General features: G+C 33.6%; 2 protein-coding genes and 2 non-coding genes across 6 annotated transcripts; 3 read left to right on the top strand and 1 right to left on the bottom strand.

The window, feature by feature from the left end:
• The first annotated feature begins 5,817 nt into the window (after nt 1–5,817).
• On the top strand, nt 5,818–11,060 carry LOC132606509 (ABSCISIC ACID-INSENSITIVE 5-like protein 7). 3 transcript variants are annotated; one of them, XM_060320048.1, is made up of 5 exons: nt 5,818–5,970; nt 8,380–9,411; nt 9,863–9,934; nt 10,019–10,048; nt 10,650–11,060. In XM_060320048.1, the coding sequence occupies exons 2-5, from the start codon at nt 8,410–8,412 to the stop codon at nt 10,722–10,724; spliced, it is 1,179 nt and encodes a 392-aa protein (XP_060176031.1). In that variant the 5' UTR covers nt 5,818–5,970; nt 8,380–8,409; the 3' UTR covers nt 10,725–11,060. The 3 variants fall into 3 exon arrangements, with proteins under 3 accessions (XP_060176031.1, XP_060176030.1, XP_060176029.1); XM_060320046.1 differs by lacking the exon at nt 5,818–5,970 and adding an exon at nt 6,012–7,658; XM_060320047.1 differs by lacking the exons at nt 5,818–5,970; nt 10,019–10,048 and adding an exon at nt 6,009–7,658.
• A 198-nt stretch (nt 11,061–11,258) lies between these two features.
• On the bottom strand, nt 11,259–11,903 carry LOC132608069 (protein DMP7-like). The gene has a single exon (XM_060322142.1). It carries the CDS (start codon nt 11,901–11,903, stop codon nt 11,259–11,261), a length of 645 nt encoding a protein of 214 aa, XP_060178125.1.
• A 3,398-nt stretch (nt 11,904–15,301) lies between these two features.
• On the top strand, nt 15,302–15,374 carry TRNAR-UCU (transfer RNA arginine (anticodon UCU)). The gene has a single exon. It is a non-coding gene; the product is annotated as a tRNA-Arg (tRNA).
• A 6,557-nt stretch (nt 15,375–21,931) lies between these two features.
• LOC132608555 (small nucleolar RNA U3) lies at nt 21,932–22,151 on the top strand. The gene has a single exon (XR_009570462.1). It is a non-coding gene; the product is annotated as a small nucleolar RNA U3 (small nucleolar RNA).
• The last annotated feature ends 1,737 nt before the right edge of the window (nt 22,152–23,888 follow it).

Below are 23,888 nucleotides of genomic sequence, written 5' to 3'. Positions count from 1 at the left end.
CTGCTGTTCTTGGTTTACAAACGCTGTCCCAAGCTACCAGACTTTTCTTAGTAAAGAAATTTGTGCCAGCCCACATATATGATCTATACTAAGCATCAATAGTCTTCAATACTTTAGCTGGTATGATAAACAATTGTGCCCAATAAGCTTGGATTCTAAATAACATTGATTATACTAGTCGAACCCTCCCTGCATGAGATAACTTCTTTATTGTCCAAGAGGTAATTCTTGCCATAATTTTTTCTATCAAAGGCATCCACTGAACTAAAGAGAGCTTCTTGGTGGACAAAGGGATGCCCAAGTACTTGAAAGGCAATTCCCCTACATTGAAACCAAGTTGTTGTGCAATAGTATTTCTCTCTTAAATCGAAATTCCCCCAAAGTATATACAGCTCTTCCCCATATTTGCTTGCAACCCAAAGGCAGATGAGAACTTCGTAAAACAATTTTGTAAGGCCGTGATTGAGGGTAGATCCCCTCTAGCAAACAAAAGGAGATCATCAGCAAAGCACATATTAGTTATGCCCAGTTTCTCACATTTTGGATGATATTTGTATTCCTTATTCCCCTTAAGATCATATAAGAGCCTACTAAGATACTCCATTGAGATGGAAAACAGATAAGGTGAGATTGCGTCTCCTCGTCTGAGTCCTTTCTTAGCATCAAAAGTGGGGATGGTTCTCCATTTACTACTATTGAATAATGGACAGGTCTCACACATTCCATGATCCAAGAAATGAATTGATCTAGGAAGCCTAGACATTGCAATACCTATTCTAGCTAAGGCCATTCCACTGAGTCATATGCTTTTTGCAAATCTATTTTTAGCATACATCTAGGTGACATATGTTTCCTAGCACACCCTTTCATCAATTCTTGTGCTAGAAAGATATTGTCTGCTATTTTCCTTTCTGGTATAAAACCAAACTAGGCCTGACTAATAACAATTGGCATAATTGCTTGCATTCTAGCTGCTAATACCTTTGCTATCAGTTTATATATAATAGTACAACATGCTATTGGCCTATACTCTTTCACAATGAGAGGGTGGGAGTTTTGGCAACAAAGTGATAGAAGTACAAGTGAAGGCTTTGAACGATTTACCCGTGGTGAAGAACTGCTGAACTGCTCCAATGATGTCATGTTTATTGGTAGGCCAGACTCTTTTATAAAAATAGGCATTAAATCCATCCACCCTTGGTGCTTTGTCTTCACCTATGGAGCACAACCCTCTGTGAATTTCCTCTTCTGTTACCTCCATACACATGTCCACTCTTTGTTGGTATGATAAAATATGACCATTTCTCATTACCACTTTGTATACTGCAGGTAGTGAATCTTTAGCAGTTCCCATCAATGATTTATAAAACTCTACAATCTCTAGCTAATCTCTAGCTTTATCTCCTTTTCTTCTGTTAGTTTTGTCCCTAAACGATTGCAGTTCCACTATTTGCTTTCTATGTCCCTTTCTTTGATTACAGTAGAAAGAAGTTTTACGTTAAATTATTTGTAAATGTAAAAAAATATCTTTTTTTTGTGATAGACTAAAAAAGAAAACGTATCGCATAAATTGGGACAGAGTACAAGATAATATATTTTTACATATAGATTTTTATCATTTAAAAATAATTATATAATATGTATTTGTACTTTAAAATTTAAATATTTAATTATTTGATTTTGTATAGATATTGAATGTCTACAAGTAATTTCTATATTATAAATACGAAGTGATATTAATTTGATTAATATTAGAAAAGTCTCTTCCACCGCATGCAGTAATCTAGTTAATTAGGAAATCTAAGTGTGATCAATTCATGTAATGCCAACTAAGTGGTTATCAACAAATAAAATCGTCTCCACTTCGAAAAAATACGATGATAATAATCAAAATGGAATTCAAAAGAAAATTCTAAATTAAAATCTTTTCAACGAATACGATTTTTTGAAGTTTTATAAAGTATAATATAACTTATTAGTAGTGCTTTGGTAATAAGTATTTTAAAATGTCTCAAAATGAAGGGAAAAGAAGTATCATGTGAATTGGGATGAGTGAGTACGTATTTTCTTATTTAGTTTTGTATTATTTTTTCCCTTCAAGTGAATTTATAAAGTAACTATCGGAGTCAAGATTGGAAATTAAATTGAGGATTACCTTTTTAAAACTTTTAAATTGGAGAATAATGAAAGATGCATGAAACTAAAATCAAGAGAGGTTAAGATCAATAAGATGAGCCCATCGGCCGAAATTAATTACGCTAGCCAAAATACACAATTTAATTATATGTATATTTTTTGTGTACAATATGTGCATATATATATTGAAATACAAAATTTATACATTTGATGTTCTTATTCTTTTAAGCGATTCAAAATGTAATTATCCCAATAAATATCTAGTGAGATATTTTAGTTGGTTGATTAGGAGTATCAGAAAACATGTCTAAGTAATAAATGGTTGCACAATGTTTAGTCATAGTATTCTTAGAATAACTTGTGGCTCATTGACAATCATATAAATGCAAGGATCCCTTAGGGAGAATACTGAAAAACCAACAAGAGGAAGGAGAAAATTAAAAATATGGAAGACTCATCAGCTCAGCCAACACAATTACTAGTATAAATAAATAAAAGTTCCGCAGAAATAAGAGTTTGAAGAAAATACGTGACTAGCTCTATTTTCTTCAGGTTATAATTTTCTTTTGTTGTGATCATGGAAATGTTTCCTTGTCAAAACAAAGTTTAAAATTATATACTACATTATTTTAATAATGCATGTTTTTATCATAATTGCTTAAGGTGCTTGTATTACATCCAATCCCTATAATATGAAGATATTATTAGTATTACTCAATTAAAAAAAAAAAAAAAAAAAACAGAAGAAGAAGAGAAGAACAAATTGTTAGATGCTTTTAATCAAAAGTAAATGAAAAAGAAGAAGAGAAGAACACGTTGTTAGTCCAAGATCAAGGTTCAACATACTCCCCATAAATATCTTTTTATGGTGCTACTTCAGATGCAGCTTCTCTGTAAAAACCCCCCAAAAAAAAAACTGCTGTGGTGCTACAGGAAAGTCAAAACCTATATTTTGAAATTTCTCTGCTGAAACCAAACTCTTCTGTCATTCGGATATGTGTGTCATTCCACACCAAAGGAACATAATTCTTGCGACAGACATATTACATCCATGTTCGGAAGGGTCAAAAGCTGGTGGAACTCGGCATCATCTCGGCTTGGCAAGCCATACAACTTATTAATGACCGTCGGATCCAAAATACTCCCTCTGTCTCAATTTATGTGATACACTTAGTCTGTCCCAAAAAGAATGATACGTTTCTATATTTAGAAATAATTTAACTTAAAACTCTCTTTTACCTTAAGGAAATGACTCACAGCCACACAAATATCTATGGTTTGTTTTAGACCACAAATTTTAAAAGTCTTCATTTCTTTAATTTCTCAAACTCAGTGCCTAGTCAAATATCACATAAATTGGGACCGAGGGAGTAATAGTATTTGCTTGAATCGTGAAAGTATTGGTTTCGACATCCATGTTCGCATAGAACTCACGAACTAGGAATGAGACAAGTCCTGGGTTTTGGTAAACTATATCCAGTTCATCCGTTCAATCATTTCAAGGACGTGTCGAATCTCTTCACGTCCCCTTCAGTACAAGTCCTTTTTCAATTACGGAATGGACTAGGGCCTTTTTCTCCCATGCATCAGCTTCATAGGAGACAAATTGTTGGTATCATACGTGAGAGTAGTGCACCTTAGTGCCATTTTTAGAAATTAAGAAAAACGGGTGAAGGAGAAAAAAAGTCAAGAGATCAGAGGAGCTAGAAAAAGTTCTTTTCTTTTTCTATTCTAGTCACTTGTTTATTTGCTTGTTGGTGAATTTCTTTTATAGGTGAATGAATTGTGTTTACAGTATTAGTTCGGCAAAGTAATTTGGTCAGTTAAATCCTTGGACAGAGTGAGACTTCAAATTGGAGTGTTCTTCACTTGGTTTCTTCTTTTGGTGGCAACATCATTGCATGTATTCTTTGATGAGTACTTGAAAAGTTTACGTGTACAACAATGTAATGGATTGGAAAATACGTATTAAACCAAAAGCAAGGATTTAAAGTCTTAACTGCGGAAAATAACATAAAAGCCCTTAAAATTGGTGCTACAAATCATGAGCAGCTAAAAGTATAAATAAATCTAGTCTCAAAATATAAACCTTGTTTCAAAAGATAGAAACGGTAAAGACATCAAACGAAGGACAATATTGGGTTTTGCGAAACAACATCTCGCCACGGTAGTCTTGAAATCAGCTCCTAAGGCTGACCAGGTGCTTCACTAGTTCAGGGATCGATATTTGTACAAAAAGTGCAACAAAGTGTAACATGAATATAATAAACAGCTTATATCGGGTAAGTATCATTGGCCGTGCCCCCAACAACATAGTGGCGAGAGTAGGCTTGGCATAAGTAAAAGCACCTTTAAAAAAAATAAAAATAAAAAGATGCAATGTAGATAGTTAATGATGTTTTTGGGAGAAAAAGATATTTCGTGCATCTCTAGATAGAGAAGCTTAGGAATTTCTTGTTAGGCTAAAACGGTCCAAAGATATTTTTAACATGATGTGATATTGTCCGCTTTGAGCCAAGCCCGCACGGTTTTTCCCAAAAAGTCTCACATCATTAAGAGTATCTCAACTCCTTATAAGTAGCTTTTTTTTCTTTTCAGCTACCAATGTGGTACTTTATTCGCACACCCAACACTTCTAAAGTGTTGAATTTGTGTTGGTAATACATTTTTAGTAAACCTAAGATTTCTGGCAATTCATTTCTTCTTAATTCCCTCGATTCATTATTCATTAAGGGGTCATTTGGTTGTTGGTTAGAGTTATGCATGTACTAGTTATGCAGGGATTAGCTATGTAGGATTTAATAATTCATGTAGTAGTTATTCCATTTTCGTGTAAATTGACTCGCAACTTATACATGTTGAAGTTATGCGCAGGATCCTAAACTGATAACCAAATACCGTACTTGGTGTGCCGAATTTTATACATAGCAACTAAAAAATTACTAAACATAATATTACCAATGCTAGTTTTAATAGATGAATAATTTCTTTCCTAACCAGCAACCAAACAACCCTTAATTTTGTTCACGTCAATTGACATTACGACAAACATCAATTTTATGTTAAAGTTAGAAGTGCATCCATGATTTCAAAATTCTAAATCCGCCTCAGCACGAAATTGTACTTACAAGGTTCTTAAAAAGAAATAAAGACCGTTTAAAAACCGAGTACACTTAGGTGAAATATTATCTTTAAGTTTTGTAAACCCTTTTTCAACGGAAGAGAAATTAAGAAACGCATCTGACCTAACCCAGCCCCACTTGGAGTCCCAGAGTTAGCTAAGCGCAGCTCAAACCCCATCTCTTTGCGTACTCTCCCTCTTTCCTAAAGTCCCTTTAAGACAAAACACAAATAAAAACAAACCAACTACCTTGTCGGGCACCATTAGATCTCTCCATTTTGCTCTATTTAATTGGCTAAAAATCACATCAAATTTAACACCCACTCCGTTTCAATTGTTGTGTACATATTTGCCAAAAAAAATAATCTCTTTTTATATTTAAAAATAATTTACGTTTATATAATAATTTATAGCCATATAAAATACATGTGATTCATTTAACATTATAAGTTTAAGAATTTTCTATCTTTTTTTAATTTTCTCCCCATTAAATAAATTAACATAAATTGAAACAGATATATTATTCTCTTATTGGCCCACGTGTTGAATCCATCACCTATCTCAATTGAAAAAAATATCCCAAAGAGTGAGAAACTGTAAGTTTAAAAAGAGAGAGAGAGACACTTGTCGATTATACCAAAGCCTTAAAGTTAGCGAAGAAGAAGAAGAGATCGACACGCTTGCTCTTTCTCTCTCTCTCTACCGTAAAAAAGGTGAATTTGTGTTTTGTACTGTTATTTCTCTGCATTTCCAAACTATCTTATTTTGTCCCGCTGCACGCGTTTGGATATGTGATTTGAAATTATGATTTAAAATTATAGTTTGAAATTAGTTTTTGGACATGTGATTTTATTTTATAATTTTAAATCATGAGATAAAATTTTAAATCATCTAAAAAGACTGAATTTTAAATTATGATTTTCAAACCATATCCAAACGGCACATAAGAACAACCTAATAAAGTTTTTTATTTTTTTTATTTTGATTAATTTTTGTTAGAATATTAACTAGAAAACATGAAATTAGTTATGAAATTTATCGCTAAATAACTCCTATTAAATTGGAATAGGATGGGATTTTTTAATCTTTTGCTATAGAATATTTTCCGTCGCTAATTCTTTGCAGTTTCTTGTAGTAATTGCGTATTCTTATTGAATTCAAATCAAATTCACATATTCTATTGTTTGTTCTGCTAAGTAGTAGAACTACTTAATAAAGATCAAACCTGTTCTCTTGATCTTGATTTGAATTTCTTATTAGAGTGGTGTTGTAGTAATTGCTTATTCTTTTAGAGGGGTTTAAATGAGTAGGTGTTTTGCCATAGTCTATTGTTTGTTCTGTTAAGAACAACCTGATAAAGATCAAACCTTTTTCTCGATTATTTTCTGATTTTCGATTCGGGTTCTAACATTGAATATAGTAGTAGTAATTGAGTGTTCTCATTTTTCCAGGGTATATCTGAAGTTTTTTTTCTTTTCTTCTTTTTCCTGATTTGAAATGAGCTTGCACAGGACTAATTAACTGTCCTGTCCACTACTATTTATTTGCTCCTGGATATTTTTGACATATTCTTTTGTCTGATACTGCTAAGAACAAACATAATAAAGATCAAGCCTTTTCACTCACGAATAGATAAAAATAAAGATCAAACCTTTTGCATATAATGTTTTGGTTTTGATTTGTTTTTGAAATTAGAATATTGTGTTAGTAATTAGTATTCTTATTTCAAGTTATTGAATCTTTCTTTTCGGATTAAAGATAAGCTTGTAGAAAACTAATAAATCGAGATTCTTTGTTTTGATAAAACTTATGCTGTTTGTCTTCGTTGTGGAGTTTATTTCACTTACAGCTGACACTGGTTGAATGAGTTTGAGATTGAAGTTGATTCTTAAATCAACCTTTGGTCTTGAAGTTTAGGGTGTTAGACAGGACATGGCACAGCTTTAGCTGACCGAGGACATGACTTTAGATAGGAAGATTTGGAGGTCGAGGATCAGTATAGAAGGTTAATAAGTAGTTGAGTTTTGTCGCACGGTGTGTGAGAGAGGTGGGGGGCTAGCCTCTCCATCTCCTCTTCTCCTTTTCTTAGTAGTATTATTTAGGTATTGCGTAGATCCATACCCTTATGTGTGTATTACTATGTGTTGCTTCATTTGTTTTGTAATCTTGATGTTTTGCTCTTTTATTTTTCTTGCAATCCTACATTGACTATGTTTCTTTTGAGCCGAGGGTCTATCGGAAACAACATCTCTACCTGACAAAGGTAGAGGTAAGGTCTGCGTACATCCTATTCTCCCCGTACCGCACTTGTGGGATTACACTGGTAATGTTGTTGTTGTTGATCTTGAAGTTTAGGGTGCTGTTAAAATTTGGTCCGCACTCATTTGAAGAGTGCCCTGAAGTGAGTTGAGGTCAAAACCGTGGTCTGTACATATAGCTCTATTTTCTTTACTGCTGTTTTCAGTTTTTCACAGCTATAGTGAAGTAAGATCCTAGAGGTTGCATCTTTATTGTAAGTCAAAGAGTCATCTTCAATTTGGCAATGAGTTGTGTGTGTGAATTTGGGCCTAACCCTCAAGGGTCGTTTGGTTGTTGGTTAGAGTTATGCAAATATTAGTAATGCGGGGATTAGTTATGCAGGGTTTCGTTATTCATGTATTACTAATTCATAAGTATTAGTTATTCCATTTTCTACCCTGCAAAAAATAATACATAAAATTGACTCATAACTTATACACGTTTTAATTATGCGGGATTGTAAACTGATAACAAAACACCGTACTTGGTGTGCTGAATTTTATACATAGCAACTAAAATGCTACCAAACATGGATACTAGTTGCGCTGGTTTTATATACATGAATAATTCACTTCCTAACCAGCAATCAAACGACCCCTCATCCCTGTAGCATTTCTAATCTTCAATATTATACATTTATATTGAAGCATAAGACTCGAATTCGTCAGAGATTTGTGCCCATTCAAATTTTCTATTTGAATTGCGGTTAAGGCCTTTAATAAGAACCTGGAGTTCTAATTGAACTACTAAGATGCTGAGGATACATAGTATCATACTAAGTTTAGTTTTTCTGATAATGTTCTTATTACTGAACTTTTGGTCAGATTTCAATCTCCGCTGAGAGTTCTTGTACAATGGGATCTTACTTGAACTTCAAGAACTTTATTGACACGCCACATACAGAAAGCAATGGTGGGAAGTCAATGGGAAGTGGTAATTTTCCTTTAGCTAGACAATCTTCCATATACTCCTTGACATTTGATGAGCTCCAGACTACCTGCGGTCTCGGAAAAGATCTTGGGTCAATGAATTTGGAGGACCTCTTGAAGAATATTTGGACAGCTGAAGAGTCGTCTCAAGGCTTAGCATCTTCCACTGGTGTTGGAGATGTGAGTATGGCTGCGGGAAATTTGCAGAGACAAGGTTCATTAGCACTGCCTCGGACACTTAGTCAGAAAACGGTCGATGAAGTATGGAAAGATTTCCATAAAGAGACAACAGTTAGTTCAAATATTGGGCAGAAACGATCTAACTTGGGTGAAATGACATTGGAGGAGTTTTTGGTAAAAGCAGGAGTGGTGAGAGAAGATACTCAACCAACTGGAGCCTCAAACGATGTTGGATTCACCGGTGTTTTAGGTCAACTGAGTACTAACAACAATGCTCTAAACATCGGTTTTCAGCAACCAACTCAAAGCCCTGGACTTTGGAGTAATCAATTTGCTGAGAATAACGTGTTGAATGTGGTTAGTGAAAAATCTTCCCAACAACAGCCAAAGCAGCGGCAACCTCTTATTCCAAAACAAACGAATGTTGCCTTTGCATCTCCTATGCAATTGGAGAACAATCACCAGCTGGCTAGCCCAGGGGCAAGGGCTCCGGTTGTTCAAGGCAGTGTTATGCAGGGTGGAGTTACACTTACATCAGTAAAAAGAGGATCCGCTGGAAATCAACTGTCACTCGACATGATTGCTAAGAACAATGTGGATACATCTATTTCACCTTCACCTTATGCATTTAGTGAAGGTGGAAGAGGGAGGAGATCGTGCAGCTCATTGGAAAAAGTTGTGGAAAGAAGGCATAAGAGGATGATTAAGAACAGAGAGTCCGCAGCAAGATCAAGGGCTCGGAAGCAGGTGAACTAATATGTCAACATTTTACATATTGAGTTATTTCAAAGTTTCTTTTGCTTATGCTGTTGCACAATAAAACTGACTCATACAATTGAGAGAAACATAACTGAACTGTTTGCCTTTCGATGAGCATCTATTAGAGAAATGCATTTATATTATTTAACATTGGTAAATCTGCATTCAACAATGACACGCTAAATGTTAAGTGAAGCCGATAAGCACAACATTTTCCCGGGAAAACATAAATACATAAAGAACTTTGACATAGGGATTTAGTATCTAATTTATGAAGCAAATACATTTAACTTTGCAGGTTGACTTGTGGGAAGTGTATATGCTTTTCACTAAAGCTTTAGAATCTTGAATCTCAGTTGTAGTCAAATTTTGAGACTGAACGTGTTTATACAATTGGATTTTGTATGAATGACTCCATTATGATATTTCGTTATGGCAGGCCTATACTTTACAGTTGGAAGCTGAAGTGGAGAAGCTTAAAGAAATTAATGAAGAGTTGCAGAAAAAACAGGTATGTTGACAATGAATTGAAATTCACAGCACCACTACAAGAAAGTAGTTGTGATAATTGCTTGCTTTTGAATGTTTCACGCAGGCTGAATTTATCGACATGCAGAAAAATCAGGTAGTAACCTCTTTTACAACTAACAAGTACCTCTTGTTGTGAGTCAATAACTATCTATCTTTCCTGCTTCATTATGGACTGGATACAACGATTGTAAGTTAAAAGAATATGATCCATAGGGTAAGCTAATGAAATAAATCCTATAGTATATCAGAAGATAGACTAATATTTGGGATTTTTTCATTTTGGCCCATCGGCCAAAATTAATTACGGTGCCAGCGAAAATATACACAACTTATACACTGATTATGTTTATTGTATGTATATTATATGTATATTTTGTGCATACAATATGTATAATTATTATAATACTTAATTTACAAAACGTATACATTTGCTGGCTATTATTCTTTTGAGCGGTCCAAAAATGTAATTATCCCATAATGTTTCAAGGAAACTAGCAATGGTTTTCATCATGTTACCTGGGTGAATATCATAATCATACGTTCTTGTGAAAATGGTATCACTTAAAGGTGTCGCAATTTTAAAAGTGAATGTGTCTACGTGAGAGATTGAGACAAATGCATGTGATTAGTTAAACGTGATTGCCTGTTCGAATGCCCCCGTCATTTGTTAACTCTTCTATTCTATCAAAATGCAGTTATTGGAAAAAACTAATATGTCATGGGGAAATAAGTTAAAATGCTTGAAAAGGACACTGACAGGACCTTGGTAGACCTCCACCGGCGCCACATCCAGCATACAATTTTAGAGAATAGTTAGAGTTGTCGAAAGAGTTGTAATATGTGAGTTATGATCTGATTTGGATCTTTTTTCACCATATTGTTGGTAGCTATAAGTGAGTGGCATGTCCTACTAGACGTATGTATTACTATTATCATGTAAATGGCAAAAGAGTTGTAATATGTGAGTTATGATCTGATTTGGATCTTTTTTCACCATATTGTTGGTAGCTATATGTACATAAGTGAGAGTGCCATGTACTATATATATGTATTATTAATATCATGTAAATGAGCTTCTTGTATAAAGTTTCTGCTTTTTCTGCTTTTTGTTTGGTTCAAGAACACATCACAAGGGTGCCAAGAATACCATGTATCAAATTATAGCTCAAGAAAGAAAGACTAATACATGGCTTCTAGCAACTTTAAGATAACACACTGGGACAAAAGTATTTTTGGGCGTTACATTTTCTCATTTTTCATGTATAATGAAAAGCTCAGAACAACATTAGCTCAGTTTTTCTGCATTATATATCACTTTGCAACAAGAAGGGATACCCAATTCCTCTTCTCCTAGAAGGAAAAATCACAAAAAGAAGACTAATGACAAATCCAATCACCAATGGAACGGTATTGACGGCCTTTCTTGGAACAACAAAATGATAACACTGAAGCACATCACTGTGTGATGCTGCAAAGGTAAGAAAAGCAATCAATGAAAGTGATGCATGGAAGATATCAGACCATCTGAGTCTATAATCTCTTGGCACACAAGGCTTAATCCTCCTCCCATTAAAAGTCCAAATGCCACTAAAAGTTGCCACCCCATAATGCAATCTCCCAGTAGCCGATTTGAAGCTATCAGTGAACGAGAAAAACACGCAAGAAACAGCCGATATGACCAAGAAAATCGCTGTCATCCATTGCTCAAACTTGTTGCATTGGCCATCATTGGTTAATATAGGTGCAAATATGGTGAATGCAAGGATTGTGGCAGTGGGTAAGAGGACGTTGAGACGAGCGGTGCCACTTAAGATTGTGTTGATGATGTAAATGAAGTTGGAATCATCCTCTTCTTGATCATCATAATCTGGGACATAGAAGTCACTCTCACTCTCATCAGGTTCCTCAATTTCAGCTAAATATTGGTACATGAAGTTGTTGTCGTCCATCTTGAATTGGTGGGATTGTTGAATTCTGAAGGTGGTCTTAACATTATATCAAAAGCTTTACTCAAAGAGAATGATCTTGAAAGAGCTTACTTGCTGAGGTTTAGGGAAGAAGGCATTCCATTTCTTCTCATGTTTACTTCCTTTAGATCAAATTCTAGGAAAGGTATCATTATTGGGTTGAGTTTTCTTTTGTTTTAAGGTGGATGGTGGCGTAAGAGGGAATCAACATTTTCTCCCCTTCTTTTTGGTTTGTGTGTGTTTTTTCTTCTTTTTTTCTTTTCCAAAAATAACCTCAGCTGATAAAAATTTACTCGCACTTGATGTTTACACCAAATCAATACAACTTCCGTGGTTAAGTAATTTAACGATGTAAAAGATACATGTTATGGTTGTAAAAAAGTCTCTATATTCGAAAACATGACATATATCTTTGGTGTAAACACTCAGTGGTCGTTTGGTATGTAGACAAAATTATCCCAGGATTATAATCCGACTAATTTATCCCATCTCTTGGGACTAATTTATCCCATCTAGGAGATGGGATAAAATAATCCCAGGATTAATGGGATAAGATGGGATATCTCATCTTTAAGTTTGTAATGCACTTTATACTTTGTTTGGTACGAGGTATAGATTTATTACCTCTACCAAATATGATACAAAATTAATCCCACAGTCAGTGCAGGTAAGGTTTTACCTAAACAACTTATGGAAGAAGATGAGCAAGAAATAAAATGTTCTTAAGCAGAGCTGAAGAGCCTAACCCAAGACTTGACATATTAGGTGGGAGAGTTCATTCAGCTTATAACTCCATAATTATTTCTCTTTCTAATCAATGAGGATAATTAGTACACAACACATTATTATGAAAGAAAACACAGAAAATAGACAAGTGACGTTTAATATTTTATTGAAAGTTTAATGTCTCAACATAGCAATGAATCCCTCTCTTCAATCTTTAATTATGCTTTCGATTGTATTTATTAATTAACGTGAATGTGATGCAAAAGAAGGAAGAGGAGCAGAAGTTCATAGCAGAATTTTTAGGATAGGAGGTCAATGATGTGTTAGGTATTAGGAATCCAATAACTGAAGACAAAAGGAAATTGGTCCAATCTCATTGACTCGTGACAAAAAATCATATTTTCCCAAAATGACTTACCTTTCGGAAAAGGGAAAATTTCAGAAATATATTTGCTCACTTACATTACAAAAAGTAGCTCAAAACTTACGTTGCAAAGTTTTAGCTCAAAAATACATTTATACAGTGTTATACACTCATAACAAAAGAACAGGTACATTATGTATATAGGTGTTTGAAGGTATATAATGTGTAGGTATATATACTAAAAAATATAACTATACAAGATTATACACGAAAATACGCATGTATACATATTTATACACAATTATACAAATATTGTATAATGTCTAGGTATATACACAAAAAAATATAATTATACAATATTATACACGAAAATACGCACTAATACACATTTATACACAATTATACAATATTGTGTAAGTAGGTATAAAACATAGATCTGGACTGATTACAGTATGTATATTGGTGTATAAACATGTATAATAGTGTATAAGAGCTGTGTATACACCCATATACGATATTATACACTATTATACACCCACTACCCCTGCACCTACCGGTTTCTCCACCTCCGGCGACTTCCTCGCCGTCGGCGCGACCCGGGATTTCTCTCCAGAACTCATCATCGGAGCTCCGTCGTGCAACAACTACAACGCCGCTGCTCCATCTCCGGCCAAACAACCTGAACCAAACCCAACGCCACCAGTGGTAGATGTAGGAGGCGGAGTAAATAGAGGAGGCGAACTAGATCTAGGGTTTGCGGAGGAGAGAGAGCGAGAGAGAGGAGGAGGATTTTCCGACTACGGCAGCGGCGGATATGAGTGGTGGTGGGGGGGGGGGGGGGGGGGAGGCACGGAAGAGAGAGAGCACGAGAGAAAAAGGAGGTTGGGTCATTTTTTGTAAGATTTAAAAAAGTGGATCAATTTTAGTAACATTATTACCTTAATTAACATACAACGTAATTATCTCTTTGGAAAATATGTTCCACTGTTTTGCTTAGTGGAAAATATTTTAGTTTAGTAACAAGAAATGATACATTTACTAGAGATTGATAATAATATTAGCAAACAACATAGTGTGTTAATGAAATTTTTGAGTAATAAAAATTAGTAATGATATCTAAATGTTGGTTAAAATAGTAATATGATGTTTAGAATTTACTGGTCGGAGATATGCAATTGTGTTACATGAATCTTTCAAAAATAATAATGTAAATATTTTCAAAAATGGACATCGAGCGTAATTTTCCCATCCTTTCAATAGTCTAGACAGACGTGTTGAAGGTAGGGGTGTACAAAGTAAACCGACAAACCGCACCAAACCGATAAACCGAGTCAAACCGAGAAAAAAACCTGACTAGTGGTTTGGTTTGACTTGGTTTGGTGTTGGACAAAAAAACCCGATCATAATTGGTTTGGTTTGGTTTTAACTAAAAAAAGTCAAACCGAACCAAACCAACCCGACATTACATGTATTCAATTTTTAAAATATTTTATACATAAAAATATTTATTTGTAAAGTAATTTATAAATATTTCTTAAATTTTTTTGTAATTTTTTATCTATTATCATATTATTCAAGCTTGAACTTAGAATTTTGAATGTCAATAAGTTTTATATCTTATGGATGTTAGTAACTCAAATAAAGTCCAAACCAAAACCAACTCAACACTAATCCTAACAAAAGAAATTCAATTTATCACTAGAAATGACAATAATGTTGGATATTTATTCTTTAGTTTTGCATAATTGATTTAGAGAGTAAAAATACATAACTTAAGTTTTTTTTTCTTTGTCATATAATTAATACTTATTTTAGCATGACTTAGTATTTTTAGATTATGGTCATTTTCTTTTATGGCCTATTAATTAGCAATATTTATTTTGACCGACTATATTAGCTTTTGTTGAATATTTTAATACAATGTCATCACTCTTCTCACATTTTGTGTTATTTTCTTAAGAAACACCTTAATTATATAATTGTATCTTACTAGGACTAGAGAAATATTTAAAGTAAAAGTTATATGTTTTGTATCAAGATTATTCCGAAAAAAAACCCGAAAAATCCGAGAAAACCGAACAACCCGAACAACCCGAGAAAACCCGAGGTTGAAAAACCCGAATTTTATTGGTTTGGTTTGGTATATAAATTTTAAAACCAGACGCAATTGGTTTGGTTTGGTGTTTAAAAAATCCGAACCAACCCGGTCCATGTACACCCCTAGTTGAAGGTTTGACATTAGTGAGCATTTGAAATTAATAATGATCTAATAGGCCAACGCACTCAAAAAGCACCCGTGGCCTAATGGATAAGGCGTCTGACTTCTAATCAGGCGATTGTGGGTTCGAGTCCCACCGGGTGTGCGCCTCAATTGCGTTTGTTTCTTATCTGTTTTTCGTTAACAGCACTTTTGGTCCCTCAATTATTGATAATTCTTTTGACTAAATACATTTAACCTTCAATTAATAGAAATATCCCTCAATTATTGATAATTCTTTTGACTAAATACATTTAACCTTCAATTAATAGAAATATGCACTTTCGAGTCCACCGGGTTGTGTGTAGAATTACCTTTTATTTTTATTTTTCTTTAAAGTTTTTTTGGTGCAAAGCAAAATGCTGGTACCTTGAACGTGCATGTTTTCTCTTTTCAAGCCAAGATGCTTGTCTAGTGGTTCATGTTTCCTGTCTAAAATTTGTAAAGAGTTAATAACACTTCTGGTCCCTTAATTATTGATAGATTATAACTTTTATTCCTATAATAATTGACTAAGCATATTTAACCTTCAATCAATAAAAATGCGGAAAAGGCTCAAATATGCCATCCAACTATCGGAAATGGCTCATTTATGCCACTCGTCAATAGTTTGGCTCATTTATGCCATCGAACTATAGGAAATGACTCATTTATGCCATCGAACTATAGGAAATTACTCATTTATGCCACTCATCAATATTTTGACTCATTTATGCCATCGCCCGTTACCAAAATGACTCATCCATGTCATTTTTTATTAACGCCGGTTTTATAATACTAGATATGACACGTGGCCTCCAATTAGAGGTCTACGTCGTTTAATTAAACTAGCCTAATTTTAAATACCAAATTAATAAAAAACCCGACTCCTACACCTTACCCACTCACAACCATAATTTAGTTGGAGGCCACGTGTCATATTTAGTATTATAAAACCGACGTTAATAAAAAATGGCATGGATGAGTCATTTTGGTAACGGGGCGATGGCATAAATGAGTCAAAATATTAATGAGTGGCATAAATGAGTCATTTTCTATAGTTTGATGGCATAAATGAGTCATTTCCTATAGTTCGATGGCATAAATGAGCCAAACTATTGACAAGTGGCATAAATGAGCCATTTCCGATAGTTGGATGACATATTTGAGCCTTTTCTGATAAAAATGTGTACTGTTGATTCATTTGCTTGTGAATTATTATTCACTCCGCCACTTAATTCCCATTTATTATGTTAAGCTTGTACTATTACTCCTTATTTGACGGTAATATAGTTTTAAAAGTAGTTTAAAATTTCAAATACAACATACTTCTTACACAAAAGAACAAAAAACACACATTTCGACTAATTGGAGGTTAAATATGGTTTATCAGATATCACAAGGACCAAAATCAAAATATACCTATAATTTAGGGAATAAAAATGCTATTATCCCAAAATTCAATTACTTACCATTTTCTTAAGATATTCAAAAATTTCAGAACTCATTAATTTTCTATTACAATAATCAGCACTCTAATATTTCGTTTGGTAAGGACTTTATGAACTCAGTATATTTAAAGGGCTTTCTCCTCTTTTGATAAGCAAAGCACATGTCAAACTAAAGAGTGAAGAAAACTTCTTTATTCTTAATCTGCTCTTGTTTGTACTTAACCAATGGATTCTGCAAAAAAAGGTTCTAGTTCAAAGTAAGAATTTATTATGTTAGTTTCTTCTTCATTTTCTTTTCTTTTCATTTCTCCTTTTTTCTATCCACTAACAATGTAAAGATATTTTACACTTCAGATTAACTTTACTTGTTGTAACAGATTTTTATTTTTTTTTAAAGATTATAACTTTTGCTTTTTATGGAGGGTTTGTACATATCTTCTAAATGACCTGACTATGTATAGTTTTTGTTACACTTATGTTGTATATAAGTTAAACTCTATTTATTTTACATTCTTCGTGATGTTTTTATGCTATTTTGAATTCTTAGAGAAATCGAGAAAGAAAACAAGACACTTAAGCTTGAAGACAAAATGCTCTTCTTGCAACACAAATTGCTGAGTGGGAGGATGGAAAATCAAACTTGCTTAACTTGCAGTGAAGACCAAAAGTTGTTTGAGAAGATTGACTAATTGAAAGTAGAGGTCAGTTTTCATCTCATCGCATATATTAGAGTTTCAATTCTATGCCCGAACAGGTGAAAAAAAATACAAGTATATAATCATGTCACTTATTAGGTATTAATAACTAAATTTTTTTAAATGCACAAACTGATAATCAGATAGAATGGTAACTAATATGCTATAGCGTAAAACGTTATTTGCACTGTCAAGATAAATAATATAAATCCTATAGATTATTGATTTTGTTTGTCTCTTTTCATTTGCAAAATGAAAAACTGTTGATTTTGCTGATTTTATTAAGAAATTACATGATGAAGAGTAGAGTTAGCCCCAGAAACATTCAATGAGAGCGGATATTACAAGTTTATTGCAGTAAAGAGGAATAAGAAAAATAATTTTGTAACTCTCTCTGGAGGAGTAACATTAGTTATTTTTACCTGATTATCTTGAAATTCTAGTGATATTGCAATACTCGTTTTCGGATTAAACTGTTATTATGTTTCTCTTAGCCTTTGTTGAAATCTACTGTAGTTTATTTGATATAAAGGTATGAAATATCAAATAGAAAAAAATTAAAATTTGGAATTTATTGTAGGCTTTAGCAAAGCAATAGAAATGAATATATTCTTACTGAAAGGTGGTCGAGTAATTTTATCGCTAAACATCAAAAAGTAGTAGTTAATACTATTTAACGATAGAATATCAAAAAATCATGTTAGTTACGAAATATTTAGCGATAAATGTGCGATGAATTTTGTAACTCAAATTCCTTTTATTAAGAAGTGTGGGTTGAGCGTGGTTAAAAATTTATAACCACGTAAGAGATCATTTTCCTTCATGGTTTACGTAATTGTGTCAACCTTTTTTTTTTTTTTTTTTTTACTTTATCAAAAATTTAGTGAGACATGTGAATCTGTTTTTATTCATATAGAAAACTAAATATCAAACAAATCAGATACATTATAAGAAAAGGAAAATTGCATCCATGATAAATTTAAAAATCATATCTCAAATAATCAAGATCATTTTTAAATATTTAAAACAAAAATGAAATAAGAACATGATTTTAGACATATATCTTAAAACCCTCATATCGATGCACAACAAAGACCGCCACATATAAACAATATCATGAATAAGTAAAACATAGAAAAAAAAAAGTATAAAAAGTGAGACACAAAATTATTCATTCAACAAACTCACTCTTCTAGTTTGTCAATTACTTATTGTTTAATAGAATGTCGATAGATTAATTCTTTTTCATCATTTTGAGAATCCATGACACAGAGAAAAATGAAACAAGAGAGAAAATAAAGAAGTGATGAACAAAGTCAATTCTTAGCTAAGAAACCTAGAAGGTGAATTCTTCAATAAGAATTGATTTTGTTCATCACTTTTTTATTTTCTCTCGTGTTTCATTTTTCTATGTGTCATGGATTCTCAAAAAGATGAAAAAGAACCAATTTATCGACATTCTATTGCACAATAAGTAATTGAGAAACTAGAAGAGTGTGTTTGTTGAATGAATAATTTTATGTCTTGATATTTGGTACAAATATCTATATTTCGCATCTTTTTCCCTCTATTTCTTTGTACTTTAATCACACCTTTGTGATATAATCATTGTATTTGAGCTTATGTCGATGTGTTTGTGATATTTAGGTACAACGAGAAGGAACGAATGAATTCCGAGCATTTTGGTGAAGTTTTGGAAGAATTGTGTTCAAGAAAAGAGACGGAAAGTTGAAAGAAAAGCGGAATCACTGAAGGATTCGCGGCACCTGTGGACAGGTGCCGCCGATGGACACTGCCTCTGAACTTTTTTTGCTCTTTCACGCCACCTGAGCGATGCACAGGAGCGTGTCGGTGCAGTTTTTCCTAGTTCGATCGGGATTTGGTCTTACTTATTCCAGACTTAACCCTAGACTATAAATATAGGTTTTTATTGTATGAATAACGACTGGGACATATCTTGAGCATTGTAAGCCGTCGTTTTTAGGTTTATTCTCTTTTCCTCTTTTTTTCATCACTAAATCCTATGTTATTCATGAATTCTTGCAACTCTTCTCGAATCGTGAGTAGCTAAACTCTTTAATTCTAGGGTTATGACAAAGACATGATAGTTGGTTTGACAACAGTTTTTATCTATTGCATTTCCATCTTTGGGTTAATATTTATTCTTGTGCTTAATTGTTTGATTATTTGGTCAATAGTTTAACACAAAATCAATGCATTCCTTCTTAAACTTACCGGTTTGATGATATCTTAATAGTGAATTGAACTTGAAAAAGGGAACTTACATGCGTAATAAGAATAAATCGAGCTTGTTCGAGATCCCTTAGGAGTTAGGATAATCATTTCGTTATTGAGGATAGAGATATACCCCTTAGCCTTACTAAGTTTGTTGCAGAGATTTAAATGTATTCTTGTTATTTTCTGACAATCATACAGATATAGAAGTTAGAGTAGCTTGAATAGACTTGTGAGCAATTCGAGAGATACTCATAAAGTAAATATTAACCTGTCAACTAATAACCCAGGAAATAAAATAGGTACAACGATCATGACCCTGAAACTCTTTCTCATTTGATAAACCTTAAAGTTTTCGTCCCAATGATGTTTTAGGAGTTTTTAACCTATTCACTCAAAATTCTTTTCGCATGTATGGCCGGTTAGAACTCTTTGAAGGAGCTTTTGGAGGGTGTGAAGTTCACGTAATATGAGGAATGTTTTACTATGAGTTCATAATAGTTCAGACCAGTAATTTACGTTGGAAGTCCATAATAATTTTTTAAACTATTCACGTTATTTAAATCCTGCCCTTCGCAACATAAGCCCATTAGAAAAATCACTTTCTGTGCTTGAGTTATGGTTGAGGTATGTAATGAACTCGCTATGTAATTACCAAATCAACAGCTCAATTCAAACTATAATTCGCCTCAATCCAACACAATTGCAGTTCAGTTTCGCAGAAACACGAACTAACAGCTCAATTCAAATAACAAAATGGAAATAGTTCGAATTACGACCGCTAACAACAACTCCATCAACTAAATGAAATCGAAAGAGTCCAGCATTAGCTCCCAGCTCAACTCGTCACAAACATAATGAAATGGGAATGAAAGCAAGCTTATGACGATTTCATTTTCTAATTCAACTCAGTTATTTTTTAATTAGCTATTTCGTTTTGTCATATTTAATTGTAAATACATTAGAAAGCAAGTTCTTTTGTGTCTCATATTTTAAACTAAGAAATCCCTAGGCAAGTGTCGCAAGGTTCGAAATTCGGTAGATAATAGGCACACCCCGACCTTTACCTTTTTTCACTTAAATACCATTTTTTTGGTATATGAGAGATTGACATACTGTGACATGCGCCTAACCCACACATCTCGTGTTGCGCTCTCACCACTAGATCAAAGTCATGTGGACTTCTTTTGTGTCTCGTTATTGTATCAATTTATGAAGAAAAAAAAATTAAGGGCCTTTTAATATATTTTGGATTTAGGTCACCAAGTCTGTTGAGCCGCCCCTATAAGTCATAATAATTACCAATTCAAAAATATTTAAAAGATATATCAGTAAATCGCGGTCAAGAAAAACTCATTTGACTCTCGAAATCCGAAATATACCACATAATTTGAGACGGGGGAGTACATACTTAGTCAGTTACTGTTAGAATTACTCATAGTTATTGGCAGAGTGGTAGAGGATAAGAAGTACTACAAGAACTGGATACTTTTTTCAATCTTTTATTCCGAAGGCTAAACTTCCAACACTTCAGACAAATAATTCTGCTTTTGTCAGGCATTTTATCTAACAGCTAGGTTACAACTCAGACAACCTATGTAACATCAACTTTTATTCCTTTTCTGTCTGGGAGCCTTTCTCAATATTGTACCAATGTTTAATGATCCCCTTAGGAAATGTTGATTTGCATGTTTTGCGCAGAAGTATAGAGAAAGAAAAGACCCATCAAAGTACACTACGAGCCTGTTTGGATGGGCTTAAAAAAAGCAGCTTATAAGTTGTTTTCAGCTTATAAGCTGCTTTAGATAAGTTAAGTCAAATAAGAGCCCGTTTGGATTGGCTTATAAGTTGGCTTATAAGCTGTTTTCAGCTTTTTTGAGTGTTTGGCTGGCCAGCTTAAAGTCATTTTATGCTTAAAATAAGCTCAAAAAAATAATTGGACTCATTTGACTTAGTTTATCTAAAGCGGCTTATAAGCTGAAAACAGCTTATAAGCCAAAAAAAAATAAGTTGGACTACCCCAACTTATTTTTTTCAGTTTATAAGCTGCAAACAGCTTTAAGCTGTAAGCCAATCCAAACGGGCTCAACCCAATTAATTTTTTGGGCTTATTTTAAGCACAAAATGGCCTTAAGCTGGCCAGCCAAACACTCAAAAAAACTGAAAACAGCTTATAGGCAACTTATAAGCCAATCCAAACGGGCTCTACATATAGTTTAACTATTCACGAATCTAACAAATGCTAATTGAAAAATAAGGACCGTCTAGTTATCCCACATCGCTGAAATAACACAACAAAAAGGTCTTTTTTATGTTGAGCACTGGGATCTGTTCTATAGGCTCGTACCACTGTATCCTTGAGTTCTAAGGAGACAGGAAATCAAGTTTGGTGGATGAACAAGGTCCATTAGACCAGAGCGTGATTAACAACTTTCATGGTCCTCGGGTTATGGTGCTGTAGATGATCGTTCTCGGCTCCAATCATGGGTGTGCCGGGATGGTCTAATGGTTGTCTGACAGACTATTGAAACTTTTTGGCTGCACCATCAAGGCAGCAATTAACTAATACACTCTCTGTTTTAGTTAGTTCAAAAACAATGATGCATTTACACAGTTTGTTTAGTTTTTAATGAGAAGTTTTTATAATCATACAAATGTTATCACATGTTTAACAGTTTAAAGCCACAAGTCTCGAGAGTTTTTATTTCTTTTTGAACTCTATACCAATTCAAATTAAGTTGCATAAATTAATACGAAGGGAATACTTGCTAACCACCTCTAAAAACAGCATACTACCTCTAAATCAACATACTAACCAAATGAAAACATGTATAACTCATCAATAAGGCAGCAATTAACTAATACACTCTCTGTTTTAGTTAGTTCAAAAACAATGATGCATTTACACAGTTTGTTTAGTTTTTAATGAGAAGTTTTTATAACCATACAAATGTTATCACATGTTTAACAGTTTAAAGCCACAAGTCTCGAGAGTTTTTATTTCTTTTTGAACTCTATACCAATTCAAATTAAGTTGCATAAATTAATACGAAGGAAATACTTGCTAACCACCTCTAAAAACAGCATACTACCTCTAAATCAACATACTAACCAAATGAAAACATGTATAACTCATCAATAAGGTAATTTGCAAAGAAATTAAATAAGTAAATAAAGGAGTAAATGGTGGAGTACTCGTAGACAAAAAAATCTAGTAGTTGGCAGTAAAAGAAGAAAAACAAGTATCAAGTCATAGGCTATCCAACGACTTATAATTTAATTTTTATAAAAAAAAAAAATTTACAAGTCGTAGGCTAACATACGACTTACTAATAATTCATTTTTTTTGCGTGGATTGCCCTTCTTTTGGGGTGGTCTTTAATATATTGCCCCTCAAATTGCTGGTCTTTAATTTTTGCCCTTCGATCAAAAAAGTGACCGAAAATATCCCGAGATTTTAGGTATGAACCCCCGCTTAGCCAAAAAAAAAAAATCGCAAGGCAATACTTTTGCAAAAAGTCTACCTTATGCGGCAGACTTTGCCTTAAGACATAACTAAAAGTCTACCGTTTCCGGTAGACTTTTAGTTATGCTTTAAAGTAAAGTCTGCCATCTCTGACATAGGTTCTATGTAGCTTCGCCCGAATAGGCATAGGTTCATAGAAACTATGCTGGGTTTTGAATCCAGAACCTCGAGGTATTTTCGGCCACCTTTTTAAGCGAAGGGCAAAAATTAAAGACCAACGAATTGAGGGGCAAAAATTAAAGACCAATCCGTATGAAGGACAATCGTGCAAATTGGCCCTAATAATTTCTTTTAACAAAAATGCAGGGCCCACAGACCAAACGTCTATTTGGTTTGGTGGGCCGCTGAGAGTGTTGTAAGTCGTAGCACCATTTGAGACAAATCTCTTTTGGTTTGTCTCATTTTTTACAATCCCTTCTGGTTTATTTGCTTCAAAAATATGCTCTTTAGGCTCCGAACTCTTTAATATCACCTTGAATATTATGGTGTATTACCTACTAAAATAAATAATTTTACAAATAATCGATATGAATGGTTTTGGTAAATGCTTAAAGTTATCAGAACTTATGACGAAATATATGGTATTAGACTAAGAATATGTTAGGTCTGCTAGGGTGTCATAATGCCAATCGCCTAGGGTGTCATAATGCCAATCGCCGCGTGATCAAAGTTTGTAATCATGATAAAACTAGTATCAGAGCGTTAGGTTATTCTGCAACCAATGAAGCAACGGT

Source organism: Lycium barbarum, chromosome 8, assembly GCF_019175385.1.
Source record: "Lycium barbarum isolate Lr01 chromosome 8, ASM1917538v2, whole genome shotgun sequence".
NCBI classification, from domain to species: Eukaryota; Viridiplantae; Streptophyta; class Magnoliopsida; order Solanales; family Solanaceae; genus Lycium; species Lycium barbarum.
Note: the sequence above shows the minus strand (reverse complement) of the source record. Positions and strands in the feature narration are given on the sequence as shown.

Coding starts and splice junctions, on each gene's coding strand:
- LOC132608069 (XM_060322142.1), bottom strand. CDS start 11,903: ATGGACGACAACAACTTCATGTACCAATATTTAGCTGAAATTGAGGAA.
- LOC132606509 (XM_060320046.1), top strand. CDS start 7,584: ATGTTGTTGTTGTTGATCTTGAAGTTTAGGGTGCTGTTAAAATTTGGT. Junction 9,935..10,018: donor AAGAGTTGCAGAAAAAACAG/GTATGTTGACAA, acceptor TGTTTCACGCAG/GCTGAATTTATCGACATGCA. Junction 10,049..10,649: donor TCGACATGCAGAAAAATCAG/GTAGTAACCTCT, acceptor ATCAAAATGCAG/TTATTGGAAAAAACTAATAT.